The sequence below is a fragment of the Ursus maritimus genome, unplaced genomic scaffold (assembly GCF_017311325.1).
Source record: "Ursus maritimus isolate PB19 unplaced genomic scaffold, ASM1731132v1 scaffold_6, whole genome shotgun sequence".
NCBI lineage: Eukaryota > Metazoa > Chordata > Mammalia > Carnivora > Ursidae > Ursus > Ursus maritimus.
Genome location: NW_024426774.1, coordinates 19909171 through 19933734, shown reverse-complemented (window position 1 = coordinate 19933734; position 24564 = coordinate 19909171). Strand labels below are relative to the sequence as shown.

Sequence of the window (24564 nt, the reverse complement as noted above, 5' to 3'; positions counted from 1 at the left end):
TGGATCAAGCCCCCGGAGCCCAGCTGGAAGTCTGCTTGTCAATGCCTCCCTCTGCTTGCCTCCTCCCTAAGTAAAATAAATAAATAAATAAATAAATAAATAAATAAAAAATAAATAAATCTTTTATAAAATAAAACTCAGAGGGAAGACCCCAATAATACTCTATGTAGATGAGAACAATGAAACAATGAATAAACTATTGCCAATGAGAAGACTTTTATTTTTAAGATTTTAGTTTTGGTATCCTACACCCAACATAGGATTCAAACTCACTAGGTGAGATCAAGTATGCCCATGTGCTCAGCCATCGTTGGCTTCCCTGAGTGTGCCAGACTTTTTTTTTACATATTTTATTTTGTTTTATTTATTAGACGAGAAACTGCTTAAGAGAAAGTCATGCTAGGATGCAGGAGTAGAGGGAGAGGAGAAGCAAGCTCTGGAGCAGGTCGATTGGTGCTCTGATTACGGACGCGTGAGCCAACAGGAATCAGGCTGAGCCAAGCACACTTGCACTGCTACCACGTCTAACTTATTTTGAAAGTGTCCACATTAACTGGGCTAGTCGGTTTGGCTCTGACAGCTCTCAGCTTTCTTGAGCTATCCCATGGAGACTCAGGATCCGGGTTTGGTATTCATTAGGGTACAAACAGGTATAATTCTCAGTCCAGGGACTGAGCCACTGTCTTCCCATGTATACCACTCTGCAAGGCTAGGCTGTGCTAGTCCTGCCCTCCTCTCTGAGATCCAGATGGGAGTGAGATGTTATCTGAAACCTCAAGGCTGCTCTCCACAGAGACACCAGAAGGATCTTTGCAATCAAAACATTTCCAATCATGTTATTCTCTAGAGGACCCTATTCGTTGTTCCTCTACCTCCTCTCCCAGCTCTTCAAATCCCCAGGACCTGAATGGCAGTTTGACGGAAGTTTGAAGTTTGAGCTGCTGGCTTGCCTCACTTGTGAAGCTCCTGATTTAACTACTTTAGATCAAGCTCTACATGTTGTGACTACCTTGGCTTTTGGATCAATGAACTGGGTGGGGTTTGCTTCTTCAGGCTCAGCCTTTCTTGGCTCTGAGCACCTGAGTTCTAGATGGACCAACCATTTGGCTCTTGAGACTATTTTCTTGTTGCACTTGGCTTTGGTTTTTGGACCTTTTCTGCTCTTTCTAAATCACCTGACACTATGGCACTGCTGGATGAAAGGATTCTGGCCCGTTGTCCCCACTTGATCCCACCAATCCTGGCACTGTACTTGCCCAGATCCTCTTTACATGGGAGGGACATTGCTGGAATCCTGTTGCCCACAAGATCGTGAGGATCCTGAGTAAAAGTAACAAGTTACTCTCTGAATAGACTTATTTTCTCAGTGGGAAAAGTGAAGATAAGACCTCTGCCCGTTACTCTCACAGGGGTTACAAGGACTAAAGTGTGGGCCATGTAGAATTCCGGGATGTAGAGAGGCGTTCAAGAAGCCGCTAGTCTTCCCTCCTTTGTCCTTCGTATTCACGTTGTTCACATCTTGTGTTTCCCTTTGCATCATCTCGTCACAAAGCCATTCTTCCTTCCCTCTCCCTGTTCTACACTCAAGTCTCTGGACACTTGCGTTGCTTGGGAGTCTACCAAACACACCTTGAATTTGGGGGGCCTCCCTTTGGACCCTGACTCATGCTGCGTCTGCAATGTTCTCCTACTTTGTTTCTGCCCACACAGCCTCACCTCCTATTTGTTGCAACTCATTACTAGCTTCTCCTACCACTGCTAGATAGATTCCTCTGCGCAAGGGTATGTCCAGTAACCCTGTGGAATGAACATTCTAGAGGCTCCTTTCATGTAGGATTGCATAATCACTTCTTCTTCAGCAAACTCACTCACTTCCTGTGGTTTTCATGACCCCTACACTTTTCTGGGTTTCCTCCCCAGCTCTCATGGAGTTCTGGCCATCAGTTTCAGTCTCCTAACCAATTGACCTCGATTCACTCCAACATTACATGGTGTTCGTTCAGGTCCTAAGCCCCTCTTTTTCTTTCAATGTCACCCTATAATGATCACTACAGTAGCTCATGGCTTTGATATGTGCTACAGTGACTTCTAAATTCACCACAGCTATCGAGGCTCCAAATCTATATGCCCAGTTCACATATGCAAGCCCTTGGATGGCCCCCGGCTCTTTGAAATTTAGCTTTGTTCACACTGAACTCATCATCCTCCCTTCTAAACTTTTGTCCTCCAGAAGGTCCGAATTACTAGCTCCTGTAGCTCTTGGCCTGCCCTCCATAGTTCTCTCCAAACACCAAATCCTTTAATTCAACTTTCTTAATATTTGTCAGAATCTATCACTTTCTCCACTTCCACCAGCCAATATATCTGACCCAAGCCACCATCTTGTCTGGTACAACGCTCCCTCAATGAGCCTCCAGCCGGTCCCTAGGTATGCTCTCTTCTACTCATCCATTTTTACATAAGTAATCTTTTAAAAACACATGTCTGAACTTCACTGCTCTTAAGTTAAAGTCCAAATCATGAATGTAGCCCCCAAAGACCTTGCAGTCTGTACCTGCCAGATTCTCAACACATCTCATCCTTTCACCTCTCCTGGGCTCTAGTTACAATGACCTCTTCTTTAGCTCCCTTCCAACTTCCTACCACAGGCCTTTACACAGGATCTGCTTCTGCTCACATAGAATGTATCCTCACCAAGCTTTTTACCTAGACACCAGTCTTCTTCATGCTTTAGTTCTCAGTTTGAATGTCAATCCTAAGGGCATATCTCTTGACTTTCCCACCTAGTTAATATCCTTCTTATATCTGTGTTCCCTGTATACTTTCTCTCATAGCATAACTTGTTATATTTGACCATTTTGTTTGTTCTTGTGAAGATATAACATGACTGTTTCATTCATTTTCTTTTTCTTTTTTTCCAAGCAAAACTCTAGCTGCCCAACATGGGTTTCTCAAACCTCTGATTCCTGAGACCAAGAGCGGCCTGTCATCAATTGGCGAGTCAGGTGCCTCGTTTGTTCATCTTGATATCCACAATGACTAGTCCAGTTCCTGGCACACAGCATGTGCTCAGGGAATATTTTACAAATAAATGTAAATAAATGAAGCCCTGTATGAATATCAGCTCCTCTGGGAAGTCTACTTGACTCCCCCTACATCCTATCTATTCTAATTAATCTTCCACTTCCCTCGTAATTCCTAGCTCCTGAACTAGTAATTAGCCTTACTATGACTATCAGTCTGCCTTGTACTATGGTTGCACAGCCTCTCCCATCCCCCACTAAGTGTGCCCCTGGAAGACAGAGGAGCTGTCCTCTTTGTCTCTGTGTCTCTTTCTATTACCTAGCATGATACTATATTCACGTTAGGTAATCAAAATCAGTGTTAAGCAAATGAATGAATGAGATGTTCCAAGAGCACTTCAGGGAAGGAAATGGGAGGCAAGACAAAAAGCAATGAATTAAAAAAAAAAATCCTTCATCTGTAGAATGATGTTACAGTAATAGTGATTTGCATCACATGTATTTCTCATTTAATTCCCACTCCACACCCCAGGAGTAGGGCAAATATTAATATCCCGACTAAGGGAGGACTCCAAGCTTCAGTCTAAGTGATCTAGGAAGGACAGCCACCATCAGATTTGGACAGCCGCAATCCAAACATTCAACTGGTGGTCTGATCTCCTATGCCACAAGCGAGCTCAGGGTGGACGTGGCAGGATGCTTAAGCTTCGAGTACTGGTTTGAATAGGTTTCATAGACCCAGACCCAGTATTGGCTTGGTGAGAGGAAGAACGCCCTTCCCTGTGTTTTCTGTGACAATGACAGTTCTTTCCAGGATTCATAAGATCTTCTTCCAGTGCAAGTCCCAGGACAGTTCGGGTGAGATTCTCATACTCAAGAAACGTTTCAGCTCTTTTTAGTAATCCAGGACTGCAAGTGTGCGGGCAGATTAAATTATTGGGGATTTAGGGGTTACCCTGCAAACGCAACTTCTGCCAGCAGGGGAGACATGACTTGATGGAGAAGCACCAGGCTGAAGCTCTAAGTCTGGACTCTCACCGCTGTGAGATTCCAATCTAGAGACCCCGGCTCTGGCCAGAATATCCAGTGCTGCTGCTTCTTTCTTTTTAACAGCTTTTATTTTCTCCTTCTCTGCTATATCTGAAAGGAGATGAGTCAACTCCTCATCCCCCTCCACTCAAAATATATGAAAAATCTGAAAATAAAATCTCGACATATTAGAAAACACCTGTCTTAGGTAGCTACCCTTTTATTGGGCTTCTATAGTGTGGATTACAGACGTTATCTAACTTTCACAGTCATCCGGGTGGTTCCTAGCAGTCCTGGGACTTGAGTCATGAGTCTCGGACTCAAAGTGGGTGGTGCTCTTTATCACTCCAGCCCAGAGGCTCTGCTTTCAGTCCGTCCCTACCTGGACCAGCTCTACTACCTTCTTTCAACACCATGTCAATCCTGCCTCCCAGTAAAACTTCCTGCTCTCTCCAGGCCTTGGGCAATGGGGAGAGGGGGTGTCTCTTTTCTTCCTTCCCTCCTATGGCCATTGGACTATATCCACTTAGCATTGGCTTTTAATGGTTATCCATCCATTGATGAAATATTTTTGTCTCCAACCATTTTCTACTTCTGCCTGAGCTTCTTGTTAGGAAAATGCTTTAAGAACTATTTTTGTTTTTTTTTTTTTAAGATTTATTTTTTATTATTTTATTTATTTAAAGATTTTATTTTTATTTAGAGAGGAGAGAGAGTGAGTGTGCAGAAGTGGGAGGGAGAGAGGAGAGAGAGAATCAGGACCGAATCAGTGCTGAGTGCAAAGCGCATCCGATCACCGCTCGCTACTGAGATCGTGACCTGAATCAAATCAGTCAGTCACTTGACTGGACGTGAACCACAGGCGCCCTGAAGATTGATTTTTATGTTATTTATTTATTTATTTATTTATTTTTATAATATTTTTTATTATATTTATGTTAGATCACCTTACAGTACATCCTCGGTTTCATGGATGCAAGGCTCAATGATTCATTGGTGTGTATAAACCGTGCACCATACATGTGCCCTCCTTACTCCATCATCCGGTCTATCCTCATCCCCCCTCCCCTGAAGATTATTATTTTTAAGCAATCTCTATACCCAGCGTGGGCCTCACTTCACAACCCGAGATTAAGAAGATCCGGATTGAGTCATCCAGGTGCCCAGAGCATGTTTTGAGATAGAGCCATTCGATACATTATAAAATTGATAGCGTCTATATTTTTTAAAAAAATATACACATTATCAGGGCACCGGGTGGTAAGTCAGTTAAGCGTCCGCGGCTTGGTTTTGGCTCAGGTCGTGATCCAGGGTGAGTGAGATCAAGCCTGCATCGGGCGAGGTCTACACTCAGTGGACAGTCTGCTGAGTTTTCTCTTCCTCGATCCCTCCCCTCTTCACTTTTCTCTCTCACTAAGAATAAAATCTTAAAAATATATATTTATATATATTAATAGCTATTTTTCATGCTTACTGTCCATGCAACCCATCAACTAACTTGCCAAGGTTCTACCTATAAAACCTACCAGTCTGACTCTCCACACACTGTGGGTGCCACCCGCCACCCTGGTCCATGCCACCTTCATCCTACCTGGACACTGCAGTCAGCATTTTGACGAGAATCCCCCCTCCACCCCCTACTCCCTTCTCCAGCAGAACAGCCAGACGTCTTCCTTCTACGCTATAAATAAATCATACCACTCGCTGCTCTCAACCTTCCAATGCGGCTCTCTGCACTCTCAGAAAAAAGCTCCGAGTCCCTGGCTGACACGTGGGCTTCGTGATGGTTCCTACCGAGGTCCTTCTCCCGTTTCCCTGTGTTCAGGGCTACTCCCCTTGGTGCGCTTTGAATTTGTGACACTGGCCTCCTTGTTCTTCAGTCTGCCGAGCACCATTCCTGATCATGGGGTGTGCACGTGCTCTCTTCCTTCTGCCGTGGGGTTTTCCTCCCGTGGCTTCACGTGACCTCTTTCCTCCACTTCTGTTCACTTTGCGTTTTCAATCCATTAGAATGAGAGCACCATGACAGAATTCGAGGTCTCTAGTCCAGTGCCTAGAAGTATGCTGATTCATCGGAAGCCCTCAGAAACATTTGTTGAAATAAATGACGGGCCCCTGGGGGTTCGGCAGACCTCCGACTCTTGGTTTTGATTCAGGCCTGATCTCGGGTCATGCGGGCCCGCTCGCCGGGAAGTCTGCTTGAGGATCTCTCTGCCCCTCCCCCTCACCGCTCATCACTTATCCTCTCAAATAAAATAAATATTTAAATAAAGTAATTAGAAATGTAGTTATTAATGGCCTTACAATCGATGTTTGGGCAGCTTATTCTTAATGTAAACTGGGTTTTATTGTGAAATACTAGGCATTTGATCATATATATGGTGAACATATGGTTGAATTAGGTTAAATTGTTGATGAATTTTGGCATTACAGTTTTGAAAAACACACTGAAGAGATTGCATTGCATGAATATACCACTTAAGAGATTATAAAATCAATATATTTCTACCCAAACAACAACCCCACACAAAACCCAACATTCATACACCACCCAGGCTAAACACAGAAGTATTAGCAGCATCCCGGAGTCCTGCAGGACCCCTCTAGAAGTCGCAGTTTCTCCTTGCCCGCACATAAGGTGCCCTCCTGATTTTATGACATATTATTTGCTTGTTTTCCTGTTTGTTCTTTTACCATCTAAAGTATAGTGTTTTGCCCATTTTTTGCTTGATCCAAAGACCCTGAGGTCATGACCTGAGCCAAAATCAAGAGTTGGAGCCTTAACTGACTGAGCCACCCAGGTGCCCTCTAATTGTTTCAAACAGATGAGGAAATTGAGGCTGGGGCAAGGTAAGCGATTTCCCAAAGTCACACCATTGGATGGAGTTCAGAAGTGCAAGTCGAACCCAAGCTTTGTTTTATGCAAATTCTGCCTCTGCTACGGAATAGAAATTGATCAGGGAAGGCGTCCAGGAGGAGAAGTGCCTGGACTGCGCCAATGGCATGCCACCAAGTATAGAAGGGTGACAGCGCCCTCTGGGCAAAGGCGCAAGGATGCAACACAGCACAGCCAGTTAAGAAAACAAAACACGGTTCTCAGAATGTGAGCTCCTTGTGGACAAGAAGGTCCAGCTCCTAGAATGGGGCCTGGGGCTCAGCAGGCACCGGGTAACTGTTTGAAGGAATGAATGTCTGGAACGTAGATTCTCTGTGGGAGAGTACCTGGAGGTGAGGCTGGGAAATCAGGCCTGGGGTCAGAAGATGGAGGGGCTTGTATACAATATGGAAGGCTAGAGGAGGAGGAGGGAAGGGGACCTGGGTGCATGTGCAGAGAAGACGCGAGGAGAGAATCAGCTGGAAGGTGGTTCCAGGAGACAAGAGGAAGGCCAGAAGTGAACCAGGCTAGGGAAAGGGAAGGGCAGAGTCAAGAAACATTCAGGAGCCAAAGTGCCTAGCAACACTGAAGTGAAGGAGTGACATGTACACGTCTGCAGGCTGAAAGGCAGGAGCAGTGGAGAGATGGAGGATGGTGCCTTTGGGGGGAACAAGTGTGGGGGATGGATACCCCCCGTCCCAGGTAGGCTGCCACCTCAGCGGTTCCCCGTAGGTTGCGTGCCAGGGAGGGAGGGGCCTCCCGGACTGGTGAAGGCATCAGCAACCTGCCAGAACCGGGTTAACAAAGGCGGGACTACAATTCCCAGCATGCTCGGGCACAGTGGGGTGACGGCGGGCGGTGGCTGCGCCGCACCCGCCTGGTGGGCGCGGGACCTGGGTCGGCACCCGAGCCTGTCATTCCGGAGGGGTCTGCGGGGGTGCGAGCGGGAGATGCACCCCTGTCCCCCGCGCACGGGCCGCGCAGGGCTCGCGCCTCCCACCCCGCGGCCCCGCCCCTTGCCCCACCCCAGCCGGGCGGCTTAGCTGGGGCCGCAGCGCGGCGGCAACATCACTCTCGCCGCCGCTGCTCCGCCCCATCCCCTTCTGTTTTTCTCTCTCATTCTCCGGTGGCAGCGGCGGGGAAGGTGGAGGCAGGGGCAGCAGCAGCCGCGCTGGCTGCAATGAATGATCCCCCAGCGCGGGGGGAGGACTCCAGGTGAGCCTCTGCCCTCGGGAGGGCCGGGACCCCCGGCCGCCCAGGACCAGCAGCCCCCGCCATGGATCCCTAGAAGAGGAGGAGGAGGAGGAGAAGACAGCTTCGCCGCCCACCCCCATCCCATTTTCCTCTTCCTTTATCTCATTGTTGCCGTAGCTGTTTACGGCAGCGCTCCCTCTGCCCCAGCATGGGGCGGGCTCCGGGCACTGCCATTCGGCCGGCGCGGCTCCCGCGGCTGCCGGGGGATTCTGCCTAATTATCCCCTGCCCGGCCGGTGCAGCGAGGACCGGAGAGCGGTGGAGGCCCGGACTGCAGCAGCGGCGGGGCCACCTCCCAGCATCCCCACCCTAGGAGGCTGCATGCGGATTGAAGAGCGGTGCCTGGGGGCTGGGCTGGCCCCGCTGATCCAGACCTAGGGAGGATAGCAGGACCGCCCAGGCTGCGGAGGGGCCCTGGGGGCAGGAAGCACAGAGCGGCAAGATGGCCAGTAAAACCAAGGCCAGCGAGGCCCTGAAGGTGGTGGCCCGGTGCCGCCCCCTCAGCCGGAAGGAGGAGGCTGCTGGTCACGAGCAGATCCTGACCATGGACGTGAAACTGGGCCAGGTGACCCTGCGGAACCCCCGCGCTGCCCCAGGGGAGCTGCCCAAGTCCTTCACCTTTGATGCCGTGTATGATGCCAGCTCCAAGCAGGCGGACTTATATGACGAAACCGTGAGGCCCCTGGTAGACTCAGTGCTTCAGGGTTTCAATGGCACCGTGTTTGCCTATGGCCAGACGGGCACCGGCAAGACCTACACCATGCAGGGGACCTGGGTGGAGCCCGAGCTGCGCGGGGTCATCCCCAATGCCTTTGAGCATATCTTCACCCACATCTCTCGCTCCCAGAACCAGCAGTACCTGGTCCGGGCCTCCTACCTGGAGATCTACCAGGAGGAGATCAGGGACCTGCTGTCCAAGGAGCCTGGCAAGAGGCTAGAACTGAAGGAGAACCCGGAGACCGGTGTCTACATCAAGGACCTCTCCTCCTTCGTCACCAAGAATGTCAAGGAGATTGAGCACGTGATGAACCTGGGGAACCAGACCCGGGCCGTGGGCAGCACACACATGAATGAGGTCAGCTCCCGCTCCCATGCCATCTTCGTCATCACTGTGGAGTGCAGCGAGCGGGGCTCAGATGGCCAGGACCACATCCGTGTGGGCAAGCTCAACCTGGTGGACCTGGCTGGCAGTGAGAGGCAGAATAAGGCAGGTCCTAACACAGCTGGAGGGACGGTCACACAGTCCACAGGGAGTGGCGGTGGTGGAGGTGGTGGTGGTGGTGGTGGAGAGAGGCCGAAGGAAGCCTCCAAAATCAACCTCTCGCTCTCTGCCCTGGGCAATGTGATCGCTGCTCTGGCGGGCAACAGGAGCACCCACATCCCCTACCGGGACTCCAAGCTGACCCGGCTGCTCCAAGACTCTCTGGGGGGGAACGCCAAGACCATCATGGTAGCCACTCTGGGGCCAGCTTCTCACAGTTACGACGAGAGCCTCTCCACCCTGCGCTTTGCCAACAGGGCCAAGAACATCAAGAACAAGCCCCGGGTGAATGAGGACCCCAAGGACACGCTGCTGCGGGAATTCCAGGAGGAGATTGCCCGCCTGAAGGCCCAGCTGGAGAAGAAGGGGATGCTGGGAAAGCGGCTCCGGAGGAAGAGCAGCCGCAGGAAGAAGGCTGTGTCAGCGCCCGCTGGGTACCCCGAGGGGCCAGTGATAGAGGCCTGGGTGGCTGAAGAGGAGGATGACAACAACAACAACCACCGCCCGCCCCAGCCCATCCTGGAGTCAGCCTTGGATAAGAACATGGAGAACTACCTGCAGGAGCAGAAGGAGCGCCTGGAGGAGGAGAAGGCGGCCATCCAGGATGACCGCAACCTGGTGAGCGAGGAGAAGCAGAAGCTGCTGGAGGAAAAGGAGAAGATGCTAGAAGACCTAAGGCGGGAGCAGCAGGCCACAGAGCTGCTCGCGGCCAAGTACAAGGTAAGGGCCCCAGACAGCTGGGGTACTCCAGAGGTGCCCAGGGGGATCTGGGCTGGCGGGCTTTTCTTGGAGGGTCTCTGATCTGACCTGAGGGGAGGTGCCCTCCCTCAGCAAAACACACTTGCCCTCCTGCCAAATACTGACCTGGAGCAGCCAGGCAAATTCCTGCAATTCTGGGCTGCCGGGCAGAGCCTCCCAGGAGCATGTAGGACAGACAAACCACACACACACACACACACACACACACACACACACACACACACACACGAAGCAAAGCAGGCAGGTGGTCTTTCAAGCCAACGAGCCTGGGCTGGTCTGACCGACTGCCTGTCAGTCTCTGCTGGCAGCCTTCTGTATCAGTCAGGTCCACGGGATGACCACGCAGGTCCTGGCCTCATTTGGGTGTGGGTTCTCGTGCATAGCCGTCTCCCCTGGGACCTCCTCCCTCTGCAGCACCTGCACACCTCACACCATTTTAATAACGTCTGACATTTGGATAGCACTTGCCAATCTACCCAATGCCCCTACAGACATGATCTCATTTGATCCTTAGCCATCCAGGGTCCTGGTTCTTAAATCTCCATGTTATAGGTGAGGAATTAAGACTCAGAGGTGACATGGCCAAGGTTCCATCCTACCAAGTGGCAGAGCTGAGCTGCAACACATGGACCTTGTGCTCTCTCGGTACTTGGACGGCAGGGCAGGACTAGGAACGGACCCTGCTGCCCACAAAGGCAGTCCGTGGGACCCATGCAGTGCAGGGCCCAGTGCTTGGTAGCATCAGGAAGGAGATTCAGAGATCGCGGAGAGGGTAGGAGAGAGCACTGGGCTCTACCCCGGAGAACTGGAGTCTAGGCCTCGCTGTTCTATCGCTCATCGAGTGACCTTGTGTAAGTTGCCTCCTCCTTTCCTGAAGCCTCAGTTTCCCTTTTTGTAAAATTGAGGTTGCCTGGGTGATCTCTGAAGCTCTTCCAACCTGAGACACAAACTGGCCCCCACACCCAAGCCTCATCCCAGCAAGATCTTAAGTTCCCATTGCCCTGAGAGCTACCCGGGCTTTCCTGAGCTGTTCCCCTACTGATGGGGACCTCCAGGACCACGGTGGGGCTACGCTACAGAGGCCCCTGCCAGGCACAGCCACAGACCTGTTAAATTTCATTGCTGCAGATGCCACAACTCAATGTTCCAGGCATTTCCATGTCCCTGGATTCCTTAATGCTGAGGGCTGGAGGAAAGACACAGGGAACCAGGAGCTGATTGCTTGCCGGAGAGAACAAAACATTGCTATTTTTTATGCCCTCTCAAGATTGTGGGCTGAGGAGCAGGGAACCCAGCCCGGGGAGGGAGAGCGGCAGCTGCTGGGAAGCCGGGCACATGAGCTGTATGCCATTGTCTGTGTTATGGGAATGTGCTGCTGCACCAGGGGCTCCGGCCTGGCATCGTTAATATTTAATTCACCTCCCTGAGCTCAGCAAGGGTTCTGCTGAGGTGCTTCCTCCAAGAATGGCTCAGGGGCCTGGCACCTTTGGGGCCATCTGGGGAGAAGCAAGATGTTACCCGAGTAGTTAGACTCAGCCCTCCCTAGGAGGAAAGGAATCCAGACAATCTGGTGCTTTCCACTGGGAGATCTTACATGGGCAATCTGTCGTTAGTTTCATTACCAAGGGTTCCCCCTTCCCCCTTACTTCCCTTCTCCACCCTCATTCCCCTTAAAGCTGGGAGGTAGTGGAGGCTAAGACAGTACAAAAGCACATTTCAGCCCTGAGGAAATGGGTAGAGGGGTTAGTCTGAAGGATCCAGTGGATCCTTGCCATTGGGAACAATGGGATCTCCCATTGTTGGCAACTGCCTGGCTCCCTCAGTAAAATTCTTGGATCTAAGACGGTGGGGAGCACAGTTAATAGGACAGTCAAGAGGTCAGGGCAGCCAGCGCCAGAATTCTTGCACTAGAGACACGGTCCACAGAACCCTCCTTCTTAGAGCTGGCAGAGGCCTTGGGAAACTGAGGCCTGGACTTGCCCAGGGCCACACAGGTGAGTTAAGAGATCCCAGACTCTTTATGCTTGATCCAACCTCTTTCCATTACACCAGAGTCCTGATGTTACTTGTGCTACTTGATAATCAGAATAATTCATTTTTATGTAACACTTTGACATCCTCATCTCAAGCAACCCCAAGAGATGGGTATTCCTGTTCCCATTTGACAGTTAGGAAAACCAAGACTGGGGAGCTTGGGTGACTATCTCCATGCTCCTGGCTGAGAAGTGGTGAGTCCAGGACCGGGACCCAGGTCTCCTCATGCAGACCTATGCACTTCCCCAAGTCATCACCATCCCTCCATATTTGCTCACTGTGTGACTCAGGGCGAAGGCCTTTGCCTCTCTAGGCCTCAGGTTTCTATTCTCCTAATGAGGGGAAGTCTGACATATCTCCCTGGGGACTGGGTGAAATGGTCATTATGTGCCAGGCTTTCAGACATTAGTGAAGGGGGCAGGGTGGCTGGGAAATTCCAGGAGGAGAATGAGTCGGTATCCTGTGGCTTCTTGTCACACCCAGCCCAGGACAAACAGCAACAAGCAGCTCAGAGTGGAGCCCAGACAGAGGACCCCAGCCTCTTTGTACCTCCAAGGCACTGCCTGGTTCGGTGTTGGATCTTTCTAGGATGGAGGAAACAATTTGAGGGCTTTTGAGGGATCAATAAAGAGGGGAGGAGCACATTAGAGATAATCCCAGGCCTGCCTATTTCACAGGTTTGTGCCCAAGATGAAATGAAATCATTAGTGGGAGAGCATTTGAAATAAGTTGAAAGTACCAAATAAATGGAGGGCATTAGCAGGCACGGGGTGGCCTCTGTCAATCCAGCAGGGGTCCAGTGATCTGGGGGATGACATCTTTGTTGTTAGCTTGACTGTTTTCTCCCCAGCCCTGGCCAATCCCAGCAGCCTCGCCATACCCTACAGCTCTGGAAGCAGAGCCAGGCAAGAAAGATCTAGGAGAACTCAGAAGACTGGAGCTTGGGTCCCTCCTGGAAAGGAACTGAGCTTTTGCTCCCCATCTGCGATACACTCCTCGGGTTCCCACTTCTGAGTTCGGCATCGGCTTCCCAAATCGCCTCCCCCCCATTCCCTTCTTCCAGTTCACACCACCCTCTGGGGGCAACTAAGCCGTAGCCGATACGACCTACTGCCCTCATTCACTCTCTGACTCATCTTACAGTCTGGCTCGCCTGCTTCCCCTGCCTGCCACCTCCAGGCTCCCCATTTCCTTTGTTCTCCCCTCACTGTGTACAAACACCATGCCTGTCTCCTTGGAGTCTCCTTTCATCTCTCCTTCCATATTCACTGTGGGCCCCAGGGGATGTGAGGGTGTGCAAATGTGTGAGGGCTTGTGATTGTGATCAGTGCCCGGTTTCTCACTCATCATTAGCAACCCTTCCTTACGTAGTATCCCCCAGGGCTTGATAGCATGCTCGGCCTAGGAGGAAGGGGGTGCGGGGAAAGTCACGGACCCACAACTACGGCTGTGGCTCGAATGTTCGTGCACAGTGCACGGACCTCAGTGAGGACGGGTGAAAGCGTGTGGATTGGTTGGGAGAAGGTCCACTTTACTCACATTGCATTGTGCGAGATTTTTTTTTTTTTTTAAATGACTGCTTTAATTTTGAACTCAATTTTCTGAGGGATTGGACCAGGTGAACTTTGATCCTAGGTACTTCGTAGGAAAGAAGAGTGGCTGGGGGAGGTCAGGGCTGTAGAGGACACAAAATGCAGGTTCTAGAGAGAGGAGTGGAAGAGGCATTGCTTGTTGATCCCCGCGTAAGCAGGTCTGGAGGGAGAAGAGCAGGCAGATCTTGGCTGGAGCCCAGCTCTGTCTGTGGTGGGCGTAGAAAAGAGACCCTGCAGAAGCAGCCCCCACAGCCGAAGGGATGAGCTCATCGCAGAGAATACAAACTGCCCCGAATGTTTACCGTCCATTCTGTGGCTCCCTCTTTTTCCCCACCTCTCAGCACTGGCATTAACCATAAAAAGGTATGCCAGGAGGGCGTTTCAACCCCAGAAGCAGCAGTAATCACAAAAATAATGCTGTTTCCTTAACGCCTGCTATGTGCTGAGCACTATGCTACGTGTTATGTACAAATGATCAAATTTCACCCACACAAGCACCTTCCAAGAACGGTGTTGTTACTCTTCCCATTTTGTAGCTGAGAAAACTGAGGCCTGTAGAGGTTAAGTAACTTGCCCAAGGCCTCATAGTTTGTATGTGGCAAATCCAGTTGAGCCCAGGTTGGTTTAACACAAAATGTGCTCTTCTTTTACCCTTCAAGATTTGGAATGTCGGTTTGGGAGCTGGTTGCTAGGAAGGTGGTGAAAATTGGCAGAAGCTCGTGCCTGGAATTGGAGGTGACAAAATCCAATGGGCAGCTGGAAATGCACCAGTGGAGTCTAAGCGCAAGCACGAGACTAGCAGTGGAGATTGGGGCCCCGTCTGTAGAAGAGAGCTCAAATGAGACCCGTGGCCTCTGTCCTTGACACTCTCTCTGTCTAGTAAATGACTTGCAGATCAGGGTCTCCCATCCTGGTCTCTCTGCTGACCTTACTTGCTAGAGTGCAGTATTCAGATCACGCGCATCAGACACGGCCAGGCCTGGGTTGCGTGACTTACTAGCTCAGTTACCTCATCTATAAAATGAAATAATAACAGTGCCGACATTGGTGTTATTGAGAGGATTAAATGAGATAATGTTAAAGCACTCTGCACACTTCCTGGCATGTAAGCACAGCTGTTTATTACTGCCTACTGGACAGTTTCACTTGGCTTCACCTTGAAAAGTCAAACACACCACATTCTAGACTGGCATTCAAGACCTACCAGAGACTGGCCGCCATATATCTCCTCCATCTTGCCCACCCAGTAGGAGAACCTCACAGCCAGCTGATCTACCCCTATCTTTTGACCCTAATATGCGCCTCACTGCCTTTCTGCTGACGGCACTGTTTTTATATCCTATGTTGTCCTGGTAGCCGGGGGTAGGAATTATAGGAGCAGACTAACCTTGATATAAAGAACTCCTTGACACCTAGAAATGGGCCACTTCTAGAGGTAGCAGGCTCCAAATCCTGGAAGTGCTCAAGGAGAAATGGAGTGTCAGGGATTCATGTATCAGCAAAGCCATTGAACTAGATGGTATTTAAAGCCCTCTTCTCCTAAAAGTCCTTAATTGTTAAAAATACTATTTTTAAAAAACTATTGTATTTATTTATTTGAGGGAGAAAGAGAGAAAACACGAGTGGGGGAAAGCAGAGGAGAGGAAAGAGCAGGGAGCAGATGTGGGGCTCGATCCCAGGACCCCGGGATCATGACCTGAGCTGAAGGCAGATGCTTAACCGACTGAGCCACCCAAGCGCCCCCAAAATACTATTTTTTTAGAGCAAAATATAAAATGCTCAGTTTATCTTCTTGAAAATTAAGATCAGAGGGTTTAGATTCTAATATATGAGTTCAATCAATAAAAAATAATTTTCAGCTCTCTCTCATGGCCAATTAGAGAAAGACAATGAGACGAAGAAGAGAGAAGAGAAGGGGGAGAAAAACAGGGAAGAAATAGAAAGGGATGGGGAAGACGGGAAAGAGAAGTGGAGTCATAAAGGCAGGGAGGAGGGGGGAGAGAGTGGGTAGAGGGGTGAACAGCAGGGCTTCTGGGGAGAAGCCCCAATAGGAGAGAAGGTGCTGTAGAGGATAGGTAAATACCCATCGCTGGCAGTGTGACCATTTAACAGAGCTATCACGAGCTGGGGCATTTTGTAATGTAAGGATTTGACTGCCAGGAAGCATTTAAAACTAATAGATTTCCATCAGAGGTTTGGGGCTTCAACTTACATGGAGGCTCTGCCGGCCTTTTGGTCCAGTGTTGGGTTTCTCCCAATGTGCGTTGGCCAGAGGAGCGTATTATACATTGCCCTTAGAAATTTCCAGCCCCCAGATAGCACGAGACTGGATGAAGTGGCGGTGATAATGTTTCCTTTGTGCTCTGAGGGCTAGAGGAAGGGCCTGGAATTCAGCTGGAGAAGGGCACCCTTCTCTGGCCATGCCCTGCTAGCCGGTTGCACCTGGCCAGTCTTGCATACTTCTGGAGCCTTCTGGGCCTGAGAGCTGCTGAACCTGGTGGCCTCAGAAGATAAGCAAATGGTCCCTGTTTGCATAAATGCAGCCCTTCAGCCCTGCACACTGCGCAAGGCTCACCCCTGTGCTCAGAGTTCACAGGGCACCAGCTCTTGTGGTTTGGCGGATCTAGAATTTTTAATATCCTGAGAAATTCCTGGGCATTAACCCCTGGTCAGACTAAAGAGTTTCTTCTTAGTTGTCCCCCTTTCCTGCCAGAGGTACTCGGCAGAGGAGGACCAGGCCCTGGGCTGGTCTGTCTCTGTAGCACTAGGTAATGGACCAGCAGGCTTTCTCCTTTCTCGAGGTGAGCCTGCAGAATGATAATGGCAGCAACAGTAATGATGATGACTGCTACCATTTCTTTATTATTATTTTTTTAACTTTAAAGATACTTATTTATTTATTTATTTGAGAGAGAGAGAGAGCACGAAAGTAAGAGCACAAGCAGGGGGAGTGGCAGAGGGAGCCGCAGAGGCAGAGGGAGAAGCAGACTCCCCACCAAGCAGGGAGCCCGACGTGGAGCTCCATCCCAGGACCCCGGGATCATGACCTGAGCCAAAGCCCATTGCTTAACCAACCGGGCCACCCAGGCGCCCCAACAGCTACCATTTCTTGAGTGCATGTCTAATGCCCAGCATGCTGCTGTTTTCTTCTTTCTTTAATCCTCACAACAGCACCACGAAGTAGTACTATTTTAATCTCCATGTGACAAATGAGGATACTGAGCCTCCTTGAGGAAGGAACAACCCAAGGTCACATGCCTAGGAAGTGGCAGGGCCAGAATAGGAGCTTCTGTCTGCCTGACTCCAGCACCCATGATCTTTCCCTCCGCGCCGTAATACCAACTTCGGAAATGAAGGATTCATGCCAGACCCCTGGCTGATAGGCCCCAGGGGGAGCTCTTGTCTGCTGAGATGCTTAACTCAACCATCCCTGTCCTTATGATGCAACCCCCCAGCCTCTAACTCACCTGGCTCCATGTATTCATGTAATCAACAGATCTTTTTGAGTACCCCTGGCCAAGAACATAAATCAGTAGGTATAGTTAACGAAGTCTTCAAATTATTTAGATTTCTGGGAGGAATCACGAGAATTCACTAATAGTGGTTATTTCTAGGAATTTTAATGGGGAAGGGGGGCTTTTATTTTTTCACTTTATACTTTTTTTTTTATTTTCACTGCAGGCATGTATTACTTCGTTAAATAAAAACTAATCTAAAAAGTTTAGGGGAGGGGCGCCTGGGTGGCTCAGTCGTTAAGCGTCTGCCTTCCGCCCAGGGCGTGATTCCGGAGTCCTGGGATCGAGCCCTTCATCGGGGCTCCTTGCTCCACTGGGAGCCTGCTGCTTCTTCTCCCACTCCCCCTGCTTGTGTTCCCTCTCTCACTGGCTGTCTCTGTCAAATAAATAAGTAAAATCTTTTAAAAGTTTAGGGGAGAAAAAATAGAAAAGAAATGTTAACACCTGGTTGGAAGGTTGGCTTAAAAATAATGAGTAACTCAGGCGCCGGGATGGTTTAGCCGGTTGAGCATCCAACTCTTGAATTTGGCTCAGGTTATGATCTCAGGGTCTTGGGATTGAGCTCTCTGCTCAGCAGGGAGTCTGCTTCTTCCTCCCCCTCTGTGTTCTCTCTCTCTCTCTCTCAAATAAATAGAATCTTAAAAAATAATAAATAAAAATAAAAATTAATAAATAATAAAAAAGTGAATAATTGAGGGAGATTCAGGGTTGATAATAATTCTCAGCGGTACCTGGTTATTGGCAATCCTGTGACCTTAGACAAGTCCTTGACCCTCCCAGGGACTGTAAGAAATGACCAGTAGATGACTCCTTGCTTCCTGTATCCTTTGCTGATTCACCTCAGAAGCAGCGGGTCAGGAGGCCAGGGTTAGAGGTCAGCCTGAATGACGGGCAGTGGCAACTGGGGAGGAATGACCAAACGTAGCCCAGGAGCTGCAGGCCACATGACCCCGGATGACCCACCTAAGCCCTTGGGCCCTGTGCCGAGGCTGTCAAATGCTGAGTCTGCCCTTGATGCCTCCCTAGGTCTCAACCAGTTCTGACACTGTAGCATTCTGTTGTCTGGACGGAGGGAAATAGGGGAGAAGGAGGAAGGTGGGGATCAGGTCTGAGGTGCTCGTGGATTCTCACTGAAGTGGATGGGCCGATCTTCTTCCTGGTTTTCTCTGAGGGGCATCGAAGCACGAGTACACCCAGACCCTGTCCAGGACAAGGTTGCGAGTGGAGCCCAGCTCACCTCACTCCCCAGCCAATACGGTTCCTGATCCCAAAGTGTTTCCTTCTTGATGAGAGAATTCCTAGCATTTGAGAGACCCACCATTCCTGTTGTGTTTTGAGCCATCCAAGGAGACTCAAGGTGGGAAACAGACTGGGGTCTCCTGATGTCTATTCCCCAGGGCAGAGAATCACTGAAAATAGCACTGTTCTTCCGTTTACTGTTGTCTCTTTTGTTTCTTTTTCCTTACTGCCGGCTCCTTGAGATCTATCACCAGGGAGCCCCAAAAGGCGAAATAGGTCTGTGACAGTCAGAGTGGCTGTAATAAGAGATAGAAGCAAAGACCAGTCCACTAATTGGGTTTTTTTGCTCTTTGTGATGAGTCGTGAGTACCGGTTAATCAGATACTGATTGACAAGTAACCGCTGACCTGTGATTGTACTTTATAACTTACCAAGTACTCTCACGTCTGTTATCCAACTTTCCATTCTTACCCACGCCTTCAAGGTTGGTGGGTATTCTCTTCCGTTTTACAGATAAGAAAACTGAAGTCCAGGGGCTGACGCCCTAGATTTCAGAGCAAATAGGTGGCAGAGTGTGTGCTAGCCTCCAGGCTGCCTGACGTGCCCCGTGCTCCGTACATCGTCCCTCTACGAAACCTGGGAGGTGGCCTTCCCATGAGCATCCCAGGACTTAGCCTCTCTCCCAGATGCCAGCGATCCTGACAACCTCCTCCAAGCCCGTGATTAACACTCTAACCCACTCATCTCGAGGCCCCCATAAGACGCCTCAGGCAGAAGCATTTTCAGCAGAGACCTGCCTGCTTGAGCTCGCAGAGAAGGGAATGGTGCCCTGAGCTTTCCTGGTGGTTCCTGAGTTGGCAAAGGTGCAGACACCACATGCCACTGCTGGCTCTCCAAGGCTCCTTCCTGCCTGAACCCAGGAGACAGCTGTGGCACAGGGACAGGGCCACCAGTGGGATTAGGAGGCTGCCGTTTCCTGGCTCCGTAACCTGGAGGGAGTCAGTTCACCTGTCTGACTCTTAGTTTTCTTTTAAGGCGAATGGGGATCATACTTGTTATCTCGCGTGGTTCTTACGGTGGTTAAATAGGATGATTGATTTAAAAGGACCCAGCCCAGCTACAGGCGCATGTCAGGCTGCATCTGAGACCCCTGTCTCCTGTGGCATGGGAGAGATTAGCTGGCAGCGGCCGAGCAGAGCCTGTCTGGCTTCTCTGTGAAATCGTACCTGATGGTATCTTCTGAGAGGCTGGCTGGGCCCGGCTGTCTCCACTCCGGCTTTCCAGATCAGTCCTTCATGAGTACTGGGGCCTCCTCCCTCCTCCTTCTGGTCTTGCACCCCAGTTACTCCTGGAATAGGAAGGGGTGAGCCTCTGAATATCCTGGGCTGGGTCTGTAGACTTGCATGGTCCGTGTAATGAGCTTGACTGTTCATTGTCCCGGCCGCTGACCTGCCTCTAATACCTGGAACCAAGACTCAGATCAAATTGGGAAATTATTCGGAAAGAACATAGTCAATGTAGGAGCAGATACACATAAAAATTCCTTAATTATGAGACTCCAGGCTTAGACTACTCCATCTCTGGGCCTCAGTTTCCTACTCTGTAAAGTGAAGGGGCTCGGGGTCGAGGATTGCTGAGGTCGCCTTAGTTACGCTGTGCTTTGTAGCAGTCTCTCAAGAGTCAGACCACGGCCCTGGAGCTCCCCGCCCTCCCTCTTCCAGCCCCTCAGCGGCTGCTGGCCTTTTAGTTACACTGGACTGATTGAGAACCAGTAGGACCAAACCCAGTCCTGTCTGCCGGCCCCACCCACCTATCTTTTGCCTTGAGGGATCACAAAGGCAGCATTAACTCTGGGGGCTAAGAACTCCAGGGAACTTTTCCTGGGGACTAGGACCCCTGTATTCCCAGCCCCTCTGTTTAGGATCCCCCAGCCCGAAGGGGACCTAGGGATTTGAGACCTCCCTGTCCCTCCCTGCCCTCCATAGATGATAGTAAGAGCAGAGATCTGAGGAAAAAGAGCAGATGGCCACTGGTATCCTCAGAAAAATGGAGGAAAATTAAAAGCAAAAGCAAACAAAGCAAAACCAAACCCTGTTTCTAAGCAAAGAACCGAAGTTGTGCATGGTGTATTTCAGAACGTGAGGGTGATGCTGACAGCATGGGCTGAGCCTGGGGAGAGGGTGGGGGCTGAGACCTTGCACCTGGATTGGGGCCTACCCACAGATTTTGTGCCAGGACCAACCCCCTCTTCTAGCACAAGACAGGCTCTGTCAGGCAGGCTTGGCCGATAGTGTGGGCTAGGCAAGTGGGCAAGCCTTGGCGAGTCACCAGAAAGGCAAATTCAGTTGTCATGCAGACCACGTCTGTGCTGGGTCTCAGCGGGACCAGCAGAGAAGCACAGGGGCAGTGGGCGAATGGAATGGGGTGATAATGGACAGTCAGACATATCCAGAATTCTCTTCGTGGAGCCCAGGACCCAGCCGGAAGGAGAGATCTTGAAGCAGAGTTTCAGGTCCAAGGAGGAGAACTAACCTGAAAGCCGACGAGCAAGATCCAACAGAGAGAAGCCTGTCCTGGGCATCACATCGCGGGGGTGGGGACAGGCTGAGAATTTGGGGTCCCTGGTAGTCTTGGCTGATACATCAGATTCGAGGCCTGATTGGCAGCTCAAATTCCTCCTGACAATGTCCAGATGGGTTTCTCGAATCCAGAATTTTGAATGAGAAGAACATGGGACTAGGTGTGGGTAGCTGGAGAAGGTGAAGGCTGAACAAAGAATTGTTTGGAATCAGAGGTCTTTCTCCTTCCTTAAAAATCACCAAGAGGGGCGCCTGGGTGGCTCAGTCAGTTGAGCGTCAAATCTGTAAAAAAAAAAAAATCACCAAGGAAGAAAAGTAATTTAAAAAAAAAACACATAAAGGGGTTTGTCGTGAAAGGAGAGATCAGACCTCCACAAGTCCACCTCAAAGGTGTAGAAAATATAAAATCAATGGGGAAGGGTGCCTGGGTGGCTCAGTCAGTTAAGCATCTGCCTTCGGCTCAGGTCATGTCTCGGGGTCCTGGGATGGAGCCCCGCGTCAGGCTCCCTGTTCACTGGGGGTCTGCTTCTCCCTCTCCCTCTGCCCTTCCCCTGCTTGTGCTCCTTTGCTCTCTCTTTCAAATAAATAAAATCTTTAAAAATTTTTTTAAATTTTAAAAATAAAATCAATGGGGAGGCTCAATTTTATATCTATAATTAGAGCAAATTTTTAAAATAATGATAATCATGCCTATGATACTATAGTAAAAGTTGATCCATTATTTATTGCTGGCGGTAATTTAAGTGGTATAATCTTTTTTTATTATTATAAACATTTTGTCTGTCTTAGAACATACTGCCAGGTTACCTTTCTAACAGATTATACCGCTTAGGGGCGCCTGGGTGGCTCAGTTGGTCAGGCGGCTGCCTTCGGCTTGGGTCATGATCTCAGGGTCTTGGGATCGAGCCCCACATTGGGCTCCCTACTCCGTGGGGAGCCTGCTTTTCCCTCTCCCTCTGCCTGCCGCTTGCCCTGCTGTGCTCTCTCTCTCTGTCAAATAAATAAGTAAAATCTTAAAAAAAAAAAAAAAAAGTCCCTGCTGGGGCTCCTGGCTGGCACAGTCCGTAGAGCATGCAACTCTTGATCTCGGGGTCCTGAATTCAAGCCCCACGTTGGGCATAGAGCTCACTTTAAAAGAAAAAAAATGCATCCCTAGAATCCCTTAATAAACTCTTAGATATTTAATACAGTCCTCCTGAGATAACAAATTCCATAAATTTATTACCTTCTGTAAACAGTAGAACTTCCCTTTATTTATTTTTATTTTTTTAAGATTTTATTTATTTATTTGACAGAGAGAGACAGCCAGCTAGAGAGGGAACACAAGCAGGAGGAGTGGGAGAGGAAGAAGCAGGCTCCCAGCAGAGGAGCCTGATGCGGGGTTCGATCCCATAACTCCGGGATCACGCCGGAGCCGAAGGCAGACGCTTAACAACTGAGCCACCCACGCGCCCCAGAACTTCCCTTTATTTGTCCTAAAAGTCCAAAGTATAAGCTCTCCCTCTATGTACCAGGATTGATTGGAAAAGTCTGGATCATTCCTTTTCACACCTATTTTCTTTTCTTTTTTTAATTAACTGAGCTCTGTGCCCAACCTGGAGCTCGAACTCACTACCCTGAGATTAAGAGTCGCACGCTCTGCAGACTGAGTCAGCCAGGGGTCCCCACACCTATTTTGATCATATAGTTTCCACGTCTATCCTCTTAACCTTTCTTTGTCTTTGCACACCAAAGAGTCCTATTTTTTAATAGCCCTTGGATGGTTTTAGCCGTCCTTCTCTGGATCTCTCTCTCCTGCCTGTCCCCAGAGACGCACTGAGGGAACTACACACAGCACTCCAGATCCAGCTGCATCACCATTTTATATTAGGGTAGGATGATTTTTGTTTTGTTTCCAAAAAGCCTTCATGATGGTGGCTGGCCAGATGCTAGTGGCTTTTTTAGCTCTGGCAGCATATTAAGCCAATGTCTTCTGGGAACAATAATTACTCCCCCACCTCCTGCCTTTCTTTTTCTTTTTTCTTTTTATATTTCATTTTATTTTATTTATTTATTTTTTATTTAAAAAAAAATTTTTTTTTAGCTTATCACTGACAGCGCTCCCAGCTATCATTTAATGAGCAGAGCTAGGATTCCTTTTTCCCAGAACGTAAAACTGTAATTGAAGCTCATCTGACATTTTTTGTCAGCTCAGTGGCCTAGAATGCTCTCGAACATTACCACTTAGGAGGATCTGGGGGCATCTGTGGAGCTGGGTGTCTGGCCAGTGCTCTCTTTCTTGCATGATTTCGAATGGAGATCAGTCCTGTCTTTTCATATCTGAACATTTTTCCATCCAGAGACGTGCCTGTTTCTGTTTCCTTTCCCTAATCCACCCCCACCCCTGCGTTATGAGAAAGTACTTCCCTTTCTCTGCCTCCTCCCCTTCCCCCCCACCCCCCATCTAACTTTGACTAATCTCTGATCTAGAACCATGCCATTTTAACCTCTAAAGGGCTGGCCACTGGCTTTCCCGAGTACCGGAATAACCGTGGAGATTAGTCAGACATGATTTCCTCCTGCTGGAAACATGTCGCTTTTCTTATAGCAGGTTTTGCTCCCTAAAACATTGAACAGAACAAATGTCTGGAGTAGAAACAGCATGGGCTTTGGAGCCAGGCCGACCTGGACCTGGATTCTCCATTTAAGTTGAATGGCCAGGATGCGACCTTGCATGGATTCCTTACGCTGTCTGAGCTTACATGAGGAAAATGACGGTGCCTTAGTGTGCCCCTTAAAGCGTGTCCCACAGGCCACCTGGGGATCTCATTACAAAGCAGATTCTGATTCACTAGGTCTGTGTAGGGCCTGAGATCCTGCATTTCTTTTTTATTAAGATTTTTATTGAGAGAGCGAGCACAGGTAGGGGGGAGGGGAGAGGCAGAGGGAGAGGGAGAAGCAGGCTCACCACTGAGCAGGGAGCCCGATGCCGGGCTCGATCCCAGGACCCTGGGATCATGACCTGAGCCGAAGGCAGACATTTAACCGACTGAGCCACCCAGGCGCCCCTGAAATCCTGCATTTCTAACAAGTCCCCAGGTAACACTGATTCTGGGGGATCTCAAAAAGCCCTGATTCTTTAATGTGAACTTTTAAAGACCACTGATGCCTGGGCCTCATCACAGGCTCCCCAGCCCCTTTGCAGTTTGATTGGCCGTGGGGTGTAGTCTGGGCGCTGGGCCTGGGAAAAGCTCCCCAGGTGAGTCTACTATACATCCGAGTTTGAGACCCACTTCTTTTTTTTTTTTTTTTGCTATAAGGTAACTAATTTCTTTTTATTTATTTATTTATTTAATGATTTTTTATTATATTATGTTAGTCACCATACAGTACATCCCCGGTTTCCGATGTAAGGCTCGATGATTC

The 24564-nt window shown here is 49.6% G+C and overlaps 1 protein-coding gene across 4 annotated transcripts in view; it reads left to right on the top strand.

The window, feature by feature from the left end:
- The first annotated feature begins 8604 nt into the window (after positions 1–8604).
- KIF3C (kinesin family member 3C) overlaps positions 8605–24564 on the top strand; it is a 31616-nt gene continuing 15656 nt past the window's right edge. For all 4 annotated transcript variants that reach the window (XR_005832779.1, XR_005832778.1, XM_040622981.1 and 1 more), the window contains exon 1: positions 8605–10161. Coding sequence is in view for 2 of the 4 variants with exons in the window: in XM_040622981.1 (XP_040478915.1) it covers positions 8623–10161 (1539 nt within the window). In the remaining 2 variants the exon portion in view is untranslated. The remainder of the gene's footprint in view (positions 10162–24564) is intronic.